Source organism: Apis mellifera, linkage group LG13 (assembly GCF_003254395.2).
Source record: "Apis mellifera strain DH4 linkage group LG13, Amel_HAv3.1, whole genome shotgun sequence".
In the NCBI taxonomy this organism is placed as follows: domain Eukaryota; kingdom Metazoa; phylum Arthropoda; class Insecta; order Hymenoptera; family Apidae; genus Apis; species Apis mellifera.
The window spans coordinates 1,144,447-1,156,993 of record NC_037650.1 but is presented as its reverse complement, the minus strand read 5'-3'; the positions used below and the strand labels follow the sequence as shown (position 1 = coordinate 1,156,993).

The 12,547-nt window shown below is 15.8% G+C and overlaps 1 protein-coding gene across 2 annotated transcripts; it reads left to right on the top strand.

Moving 5' to 3' along the window:
* The first annotated feature begins 4,286 nt into the window (after window positions 1–4,286).
* LOC727392 (endocuticle structural glycoprotein SgAbd-2) lies at window positions 4,287–7,060 on the top strand. 2 transcript variants are annotated; one of them, XM_006571821.3, is made up of 4 exons: window positions 4,287–4,389; window positions 5,300–5,442; window positions 5,998–6,139; window positions 6,694–7,060. In XM_006571821.3, exons 1-4 carry the CDS (start codon window positions 4,378–4,380, stop codon window positions 6,907–6,909), a joined length of 513 nt encoding a protein of 170 aa, XP_006571884.1. In that variant the 5' UTR covers window positions 4,287–4,377; the 3' UTR covers window positions 6,910–7,060. The 2 variants fall into 2 exon arrangements, with proteins under 2 accessions (XP_006571884.1, XP_001123101.2); XM_001123101.5 differs by having other exon boundaries at window positions 4,288–4,389; window positions 5,995–6,139; window positions 6,694–7,058.
* Window positions 7,061–12,547: the final 5,487 nt, after the last annotated feature.

The window sequence follows — 12,547 nt, the reverse complement described above, 5'->3', positions numbered from 1 at the left end:
TAAACTATATTAGATTTTTATATTCTATATTATTTATGTATTTATAAATATTTATGTACATATATATATATATATATATATATATATTCTAATTTATTTGTTATTTTCATATTAAAATTAAATATATATGTATGATATAAATATATATATATATCATACACATAAAACATTGAAGTTGCTAAATAATTGGTTCAATTGATAGTTTTACAATTTTTATACATTTAATTTAATCAAATTATCCAATTATGAAATAGAATCAAAATGATACTTTATACTGTTATGTAGAAGCCAGATCTTAAACATTACTTGAATCTAGTCTGACCTTTCTCGTTTTATTAACCACGTCAGTTTAGGTATGCTCTATCATTTCAAGCAAAACTTGAAGTCTCATAAAGATATAGATAGAAATGCATGCCTACGGGATCCTCTCAAATCAGTTGTGTCTAGAAATTATGTAAGTAATCTACTATGTGCAATATTGAATCACTTGAACTTTTTTCTAGCAGTTTTTCTAAATTTATATATTATAATATATTATATAAATTTTTTTTTTATTTTCTGATTTTCTTCGATCTATTTGATAATAATAAATGAAGAAATTATTGTTTTGATAATTTGATAATTTATCATTGTTATTTGAATAATTGTTTTTTAAGTAAATTTAATATTTATTAAATAATCAGTTATCGTTTTAATTTTTTTTAATTTATTATTATTATAATTTTTTTAATTTTTTTTAATTTAATTATTTTCAAATTTTGATTTAAATTTATGAATTATAGATTTTTAAATACATTTTAAAAGAAAATAAAAATGTATGTACTAATATGTTAAATATTTATTTTGTTAAATAAAATTTTTATAAAGTAATCAAATAAAAAATAATTTCTATTTTATAAGTTCTTATTTTGCGTTTTATTTAAATTTATGTAAATAAATGATCTTAAAATATATATATATATATATGTTAATTAGAATATAGCTTCAACATTCAATAATGTTATTTTTCAATATTAATATTAATATTTAAATAAAACAAAAATATTTAAAAATATATAATAATTACTATTCTATTACTATATATATTTCATATGCAAAATAATTCATTTTAATTTATAAATTTCTCAAAATTATTTCCAACATAAAATTGTTTTAAACAATTTTTTTTCTTTTCGCTTTTTCGAGAAAGAAGTTTTGTAAATATTCTATATATATATATATATATATATATATATATATATATATATATGCGTAAAAATATATATAAGAAAAAGAAAAAGAAAGATAGATAGATAGATAGATAGATAGATAGATAGATAGATAGATAGAGAGAGAGAGAGAGAGAGAGAATTTTGTATGTCAATATAAACTATAAATATTTATATCAATATATTATTAATATAAGAAATATTGTAACATTTAAATATAAATTAAAACATATGGAAGGATGATACAAAATCATATTTTTATGTTTGTTTATTTTTATTTTTTATATAATAAATTTTATAAAATTGAAGTTGAAATATATCCTAAATTAATAATGTTTCAATATAAATAGTTTAATAGTTTTTTATAAAAATAGCTGATTATATTAATTGTATGATTTCGTTAAAAAAAATTAATTTACATTAAATAACTTATCTCAAAATAAAAATCATTTAAAAAATTTTAAAAATTTTGATTCAATTTGAAAAATAATAAATTAATGAATAATAACATTTATAAAATATTATTTTATATTATATTATCAATTATATTATTAAATTTTTAATTTAAATTAACTACTTCAATGTTAAAAATATAAATTTTAAGATTATATATAAATTTTGAATAAACTTATGAAATAATTTTTATTTTATAAAATACTAAACACTTTTATTTATTATTTACTTATTTATTATTATTTATTAACATGATTTGGCATAATTATTTTATTTATTAGTCATTTATTAGACATAAATATTTATCATAAATGTTTAATTCAATATAATACATTTTACAATATAATACAAATTAATACGTTTAATACAAATATAAATTATAATATAGACTATGATGTATTAAAAATTAATATTATGAAAGATAAATCGAGTTCAATTGTATATATTATAATAAATTTAAAGATTGTAAAAAATATTAAAATAAGGAATATTCAGGAATTATTATTGAATAATTATATCAATATATTAATATCTATATTATTTATTCAAATTTAAAATTCCAAATTATTATATGATATAATGATTTAAATGGAAAAATTTAATAAAAAATAAAAATTACAGTCCAATAATTACAAAAATACCTATATAATTCATACCATAATTCCATATTAATATATGGAATATTTTTTAATATTATTATATAAAATTTTTTAATATTAATATTATATTAATATTAAAATTAATATAATATTAATATTATATTAATATTAAAATAAATTAATATTAAAATAAATTAATATTAATATAATATTAATATTAATATTATATTTATTTCATAATAGCATTCCTTCATTTTTTTTGAAATGCTTTAATGTACTTTATTGTATTAGATACCTTAATATATCTAATTAGATGCTCTCTATTTCTCTTATTAAAATAATTTCTTGTTTGAAGCTTAATTTTTATTGATAGCAAAAAATTAATAAAATTTAAATATTTGTAATAAAAATTATTACAATATTTAAATATAAAAATTGCATATTTATATTTGTGTAACTTATATATATATAAAATATATTTAATTTTCCATACAATATGTTTTTTTTAAATGTCTATACATGAATTAAATATAATAATCATGTCTATACATGATTATTTCTAAATCTAAATATTAGATTTAAAAAAATCTAAATTTTAAATTAAAGTAATAATGTAGTATAAAAATAAATATAAGCTAAATCATTATAATTTTGAGATAAAGTTGAGAATTCCAATTATTTTTAATTTTTACAATTTTATACTTTTTATTATATATTTTTATTAACTAATATTTAAATGATTTTCAAAGTTTATGTATTACCAACATTAGCATTATTCAATTTATACTAAAATTGCTCAAATTATATATTTGTGTACTTGTATATAATAATATAATAATATTAATATAATAATATAATAATAGCTTTAATATAATAATAGTCTTAATTATTACAATTATTCGTTTTTTGGAAAAATTAAAATATATACTGGCTTATATTTATAAAAACATTTATTATGAAATAATAATTAAAATAATATTAAATAATTGAAAAATTAAAATGATATTAAATTATTTCAATTATATTTATACATTTTGTTACATATTAATGTAACAAAATTTTATATATAAAAAATAATATTTTATTTTGTATATTTTATTCTCTCTTATTAACTTTCGAATGCAGTAAAATGCAATTCATCAATATATATATTCATTACTTATTTCTTTTTATTATCTTTTATTTTTAATCGGAAAATCTTATATTTCAAATATGTAAAAAGAGAAAAAATAAATTTTACAGTATTTTATAAATAATAAAAATATTATGATAATAATAATTTTATAAATGATCTATTAAAAAATAAAATTAATAATTTTTCTTTTTCATAATCTTATAATCTCAGTCTAAAATAACTTTTTAATCTTTCTTATTTTAGCAATTATTAGTAAAATAAAAATATAAAGTATAACATTTTAGATGAAATGTTTCTTATTTCGAAAAATTTATATTGTATTTATTATTATTTGAATTTATAAAATATATTTCAACAAATATTAATTCTACATAATATATTATATAAATTATTCTTTTGAAATATAAAATTATTTATTTATTTAATACAATTAAAAATGATTGACAAAATTATGTCATTTAGAAAGGAATTAATTTTGTATGCACACATAAATCAAATAAAATATAAAGTAATGAAATATTTAATTTAAAGATTGTACATATATATCTAAACTTATATTTTGTTTATAAATTTTCAATAAAATGTTTAAATTATATAAATAATAAATTATTTTAAAAGTATTGATAAATAATTACTAAAATTCTATAAAATATACATGCCTTCAATTACAGAATTATTCATAAGTATTTCGATAAACTCAATAAATAATAAACAAATAGCTACCGACTGACGCTTCTTTCTGAAAGATTTGCGTGAAGAAACATTAATTCTAGCATGTAAGATGTTCGAGAACAGAACTTAGGTGGGGCAGAATTGTGAGGGCGAAAAGTTATGAGGAGAACGGTTAGATATATGAATAGAGGGAATGGGAAGGGAAGACTCTTCTTGAGCGTCTTCATATAAATGCTGGCAGTATTTGTACTCACGGTACTGCAGATTCGATCTTGTTCAAATCTACGCGCGAGATTTAGCAACCATCATCATGCAGCGCATAGTGAGTGATTGTTATAAATGTATTAACATATAAGTGATTCAAAATTAAAATAAATACGATTTTTCTCATTAATTGATATATTCTAAATATATTAATACTTCATTCTTATATTTTATACTATTAATATCATTAATATTCTAATAATTCTAATATTTTAAAAGAAATCAAAAATACAATTTCGTAGATAATTTAATTACTTAAATAAGCAAATTAATCAATTAATAAAATATTATATTTTATATTTTCTATTGTTTTTTATATTAACTTTTAGTTAATTATTATTTGATCTTAATATTTTGCACATTTCTTAATATATATTTTATTTTCAAGAAATATTTTCTATATATATATATATATATTATATTATTTTAACATCTCAGAAATAGAAATTTTCTTTTCTTTTTAAAGAAATATTTTTCATAATTTTAAATTTTACTATATAAATATATTAAATAATAAATGTATTACAAATATCATATATTTATTCTAAAAGTTATTTTAAATTATATATTACATAAATTGTTAATATATTTGTAACATATCTAGAATCAATTATAGAAGTTAGTATAAAAAATATTAAAACTTACTTATAAGCAATTGAACTTTATAACATTGAAATAACAAACAAATAAAAATAAATTCGTTTTATTTTTATTACTATTTTATTTTGCTTTTACTAATACAAATTTGTTTAATACTTAATAAATAAACCTTAATTAACATTTTCCTATTTCGTTTTTTTTAAAGATCTTAAAATCGATTCTTTGAAAATGTTATACAAATATTAACATTCTATATAAATTTTTATTAATAATATAACATGTAATTAATAAACAATATTTATAATAAAAATTATAATATTCATAAAATTTTAATATTTTGAAAAAAATTAAAATCGCTAAAATTTCAGTTATTGATGTTCAGTTTATTTGGCTGTGCTCTTGGACAGTATGGTGCATTTCGTGGTTTTCCAATACAAAATGCTTATCGATCAACACCTAGACCAACTTATCAACAACCAACAATACAACCGCAGTATACACCCCAGTATAAGTATGTATTTATATACATTTTAATATATACAATAAAAATAGTTAAATACTATTCTTCTAATTCGATTAAGTAACAATTGTTTTACAATAACTTTTGGTCAAATTCAAAAATTTTTTAAGTTTGGAATATCCCAGTCATTTCAAACTTTTAACTAATTTGAGATATTAATATTTACTTTAGAACTCAATTTTATCGGATAATATTCTTTTATTAATATATTCTAAAGTTGGGAATAAAGAAATATATATGTCCATTTTATATATAATCAATTGAAATAAATAATGTATGGTTATCTATTTACAAAAATTTTTAAATAAATAATCATAATTATTCAAATTGTTAGAAATGAAATATTATGAACATAATATAATAAAATAAATTATATATAATTAACAAATAAGAATTAACATGCATTATTGAAATATTGATAATTTTTTCTTTCTAATTTTTTTATGTATTTTATATTTCTTATAAAAATATATATTATTAAATCATAAATCAATCTTAAAAATATTTGAATTTTATATAATAAAATATTTATTCTTTTTTTAGTAATCCTGGAAGATTTATAGCTATACGTAATCAACAAAAAGATACATATCCAGATGGAACTTATACATTTAGCTATGATACCGAAAACGGAATTTCAGTTGCCGAAAGCGGAAGACCTCAAGGGGCTCCACCAACACAAACCGAGGTACATTTTTTTATTATTTATTTATTAAATTTTTTTCTTTATTTTATTATTATAATATAATTTCTTCAATATAATTTCATATTACAAATCATATTTTCTATTTATCAAATAAAATTTGTTATATTCAAATAAAGCATGGAACAAATAATAATGCTTGCAGTATGAAATTTATTAAATTATCATTTCATTAACATATTCTTACTTTCAAACTATACTTATCACCATTATAATTATGTTATAAGATTTTAATATAAATTACATAAAATAACTTTCAAAAATATTAAATTACTCTATTAATTATATAATTTTATGTTTTTATTTATAAATTATATATTATAATTATATATTATATATTATAAAATTATTAAGTTACTAAATTATTATTATTAAATTATTACAATAAATTAAATAATTTTTAAATTTTAATAAAATTATTTGTACTATTTAATATCCTAATATTAAACTGTAAATAAATATTTAAAAATTCATATCTCGTAATATAGATACTATATAGAATATTTAGAATTTTTAGTCCCAAATGTATTATTTTATAGATTGTTCAAGGAAGATATTCATATACCGCACCGGATGGTACTCCTATTACTTTGGAATATACAGCAGATGAAAATGGTTTCCATCCTCAAGGTGCACATTTACCAACTCCTCCTCCTATTCCAGAAGCAATTAGACGAGCACTTGCAGCTAATCCTGGACCTGATGATTCAGACTATAGACAACCATATAATCCAAATCTTTACCGAAGATATTAAATAAAATATTAACTAACTAAATGATTTTAAGAATTTTTCAAGCTTGCATTTAATCTATATTGCCGTATAATCCGACCAAATATGTACATATGTATATCATACATAATAGAAATCAAGATTCAACATAATATAACAGTCATTATATAATAGATGAATAAATATTTTTTATTTTTTCTCACTTTATTTAAATTCCTCTATATTCTTTCCTTTATTTAAAAAGAATTTTTTACAAATTATTTTTGGATATAATAATATCTATCTTTAATTTTATTTACTATTTAAATCTATTTGAATATATTTAAAATAATATTATTTATGCAATATACAAATTTATATAATTTATATATATCCTATAAGAATATTTGAATATATTATAACTTCATATAATTGTCACATAACTTATAACAAGTGATCTTAACATGATAATTCATCATATTTTAAATATAGACATGCATGTTGTATTAGAAATGGAAATATTTAAGAAATATATTTAATAAAATAAAAATACTTATGCTAATTAATTATGATTTTAAATTTATGTTTTAAAAATTTATATTTTATTATCATATAAATATTCTAATATTTATAAATAATAGATATATATTTTTCTTCCTTTTTAAAAAAATACATATATATTTTTGGAAGTTTTTTTATATAATTTTTTTATCATAAACAATTATTTCTTTATTATTACTTATTTTATATTATTAATTATTTTTCTATTTTTATTGTATAAATCAATTATATTTCTATTAAAAAATTTGATAAGAAATTTTATAGAGAAAAAAAAAGAAAAAAGAAAGAGTATAATATTTAAAATTTCTCACTATTTGATATATTAAAAAAAGCATAATAGAAATAAATATGTGTAATTATTCATTTTTATTTTTATATCCTGTTTTAAAATATCTTTGAACAATAATAATTTAATTAATAATATCTTTGAACAACAATAATAATAATAACCATTAAAAATAATAATTAATATATTTAAAATATATAAGTGTTAATTAAATTATAATTTTTTATAATAATACTACAATAATATATTATAATGTTTTCATTTTCGATTATTTTAAATATCTTTTTAATTATTTTTTATCAGAATGTTGAATTAATAACTAATTATTATATGTAAACAAATATATAGATTATTCGTAAATTATTATTAAAATTAACTCAGTGAACATATATATGTATAAAATCTTAAGAAATATGAAAACTTATTTATATTTGCATTTATAAATAAATAATTTATTTTTGTTAGAAATATACTTTTTAATCAATAATTCTTAATTATCAAAAATTTTTAATTTTATAAAGTTAAAACAAATTATGCGATCTAACAAAAATATTTTATTAAAATAAATAAAATTGAATGAAACTATTGATGATAAAAGATCATAGATAAATTATTAATGTAATCTTATAATTTGATAATATTATGATTTATATTAAATTAAAATTAATTGAAATTGATTTCTAAAGATAAATTTTCTTATATTAAGTAATATATAAATACAAATATATATTTATAATAGATCATAGTGATGATTCATAATTTATGAATTCCTTAATACTACGGGAAAGCATGCTAGTTGAACTTCAATTGCACCATGCCTTTAACTGATATGTAAGAAATGCAGTAAAAGAGGGCTGGGATGAGTACAGGTGAAAGTGTTCTATTGGATCTTTCATTATCTTACATTTTTCTACAGATCATTCCGGTCAAGGACTAACACAACGATGCAACTTGGGCGGTTCCTGTACTTCCTTTGAGACGTTCATCCAACTGTATCACTAAAAATTGTATACAAAGCATATTTATAATATAAGTATAATATGTATTTGGATAAACTATAATTATTACTATTAGATTGAAAATATCTGAAATAAAAAATATAATTATTTTCTAATAATAAAAAAATTTGTTTCTTTGAGATTTAATACGAAAAAGATAGTTTCTATGAAATTAATTTTTAAAATGCTGCAAAAGTTTTAGCATTTCAATTGTTTATTGTTTTAAAAAGGTTTTATCATATTTTTTCACTTTTTAAATGAAAAATGTTATTTTTGTCAATTATTTTTATTTATATTTATATAGTTCTATGTTATAAATTTATTAGTATTTTAAAATAAATATATAAAATAATATTCATAATATAAATAAATATATATATTAAGAAAATTTGCGAAATGATTGTTTTTTAATTTATTTCAAATATAATCCGAATTTTTTGTTAATTAATTAATCTGTTGTTAATTAATTTTATCTAAATATCTAAAAAATTTTATCTAAAATTATTTTTGTACAATCACAATAAAATACATTGATCAGATTTGCTGAAAATAAAAATTACATTATTATTTATAAAATCAAATGATGAAAATAATAATTTTTAAGTTCATGATACTTTAAAAAATTCTTAATCACATTTAGATTTTAAAAATTTAAATATTATCATAAAAAGTAACTTTTATTCATTATTATAAATCATTATTTTTTTATACTAAATATAGAAAAAGTATTTTTATAAAATATTACTTTTTATAAATATACTAAATTTTTTCTTTATTAACAATGAAAATATTCATATCTTATTTTTAATGCAACAATTATTTTTATATATAATTATTTTATATTTATTTTATATAAATAATTTTTACATAGAATATTTTTTTTATTTAAATTGAATCATTTGAATATCTGTCAAATTAATTATATAAAAATAATTACATATAATGAATTACATATAAAAATGTTTCAAATTTGAATAATTTTAACGGACGTATAATTTAATATAATTGATTTTTTTTTATATATGAAAAATAAATTTAATTTTAATTTTTTCTAATTGAATCATATTTTTTATTATGTTATTGAATGCAATATATTCTAAAAAATTACTAAGGTTTTTAAAACTTAAAATTATGAATTAAACAGATATTTTTATTTAAATATCATATAAAATATAATATATCTTCTTAAAGTTTTTAAATGTTCAAATTATTTTCAAATTAAATAAAAAGATTTATTATATTTCTAAATGATCAAACATATATCTTTGCGAAATTATTGATATTCCTGAATAATCTTCTGTTTTAAATTATTAGACATTATACATTTTTCTACATGTACTTTATTTTTTAAATATTTTTTTTTTTTTTAATATTTAACGAAAATTCAATAGGACCATCTTTTTCTATTCAATTTTCCAATTCCTGATTGAGATACAAATTATATCAAATATTATTTGTATTTCAATAATTGTATTTATTTCATATAAAATAATATCGAAACAGCACAAAGATATTTATAAATATTTTGATGTTCAAAAGTATCGAACATATAATAATTGAATTTTAAAAATCAAAATTATATAAAACAGATTTTAAATAACAATTTAATATTTATAATTACAATTTATTCGTTAAATTGATGATTATTTTAATAATATTTTATTTACAATGTTTGATTTCAGCCTATTTATTTTTTTATATATAATATTTTTAGATATAGAAATGATTATTATAGAAATTATAAAATTATAAATAAATAAAGAAATAATTAAGATATACAGAATATAATTAATTTTAAAAATAATAAGAAAAATGATTAAAAAGAAAATTTTCGATGAGTTATTCATTATCATTATTTTCGAAATTTCGAACCTATTTAATCATAGTTTTAGTATATTTAATAATATTATTTTTGTTTTTTAAAATATATTATAAAAGATTCGAATTTATCTTGCATAAATTTGAGCATATTTGAAAATATTTAAATATTTTTATTTTTCTAGTAATTATATGTAAAGAATTTTAATTCAATCAAAATTCGAATTTAATTATTGATTTATAGTTATTAACACTTTCAAAATTTTGTCATTATTGCTTAATGAATTCATATAATATTCTTTTTTCGCTATAGATTATTAATATCTATATAAAATTAAAGTATTTTTCTGTAATGTTTTCAAATATTTATCCATTGATTATGATATTTATCCATCGTAATTACACATATATATATATATATATCGTAATATATATATATATTATAATAAAATTATTATTTATTAGCTTTTAAATTTTAATTTATGTAATTAAAATAAAAAAGAAAACAGTTTGAAACAGATATTTTAAAAATCAAAATTTATTTTCTTTAAGAAGTTTTTTTTGGTTCAAAAACTTATATACACATATTTGAAATGTTGATGGTTTCGAAATAAATAGTCAATCACAATCTTTTTATCAAAAGATATCCTCATCTTTTATATTCTATTATTAAATTCTTTAAAAATATAAAAAATATTCTTTATTTTTAAACAAACGATACAATTGGATCATCATAATTAAAGATTCTAAATTTTCTAATAAATATATTCAAATAAATAATATATCATGAATATAGCACATATAATAAATATTTTAATTTATATTTTAATTTTTTAATCTAATGTTCATATCGCTTTGAATGGTTAAATTAATTAAAATAATAATTAAAATAATTTGGTAAAAGTTAACAGTACTCCAAAAGAATTTGGAATAACAAAAACTGTTTGATTAAATGAGCATAATTTCAAAATTAATGTATGGATTATAAAATTTATACATATATTATACATATTATTAAATTTATACATATATTATATATAATAATAATTATCATTATTATTGTTGTTAATGTTATTGTTATTGTTATTGTTATTGTTGTTATTAAAGAAAATAATTAATATTAAAATTTATAATATTTATATTATATTTTTATATTATATATAAATATATTGTATTTAGCATAAAAAGATATTATTCAAACTGTTACGTTAAATAACAAAAACGTGATAAATTAAAATAAAATATTATAATATAAATATTTCATGAAATATATACATTATTATACTTTTAAAATAAGATAGAATGCATTGAATACAAAGAATTAATACTATATTTTATTCTTTTCTTTTTCAGATGACATTTCTTTAGATAACATAAAATATTGATTTATTGTAGATATAATATATATAAATATATTTAAATAAATATATAAATATTTGATGTTATATATCAAAACACGAATTAACATACTATTGCAATATATGAACAATACTTTTACATAGTTAATTTTTTTTATAACTGTAAGTATGTCCAACAATTACCATAAATTTAATTCCGTTTTTTAATAATATCTATATGATTATTTCTATAAATATTATAAATAAAAAAAATGTTTATGAAAATTAACATCAAGGAAATATATTATAATAATTATTTGACTTTGAGATAATGAAGAATTCCGTAAAAGTCACAATCAAATTTTTAGATGAAATCTTATATTTTTTATTACATATTTTTGTATCCAATATTTTTTTCTTTTTTTAAAAACGTATTTAAAACATTAAGTATACATATATATATATATATATATATATATATATATATATATATATATATATATATATATATATATATATATTTTATAAATTGTTTTCGAATTATTAATTTTCAAAGTTTATATACTATCAACATTAGCGTTATCCAATGTATATTGCAAGCAGATTACTCAGTCGGATTTTATATCATGGTGATTAAAAGACTCCGTTTCGTATATATATATATATATATGAGCTTAATGTGG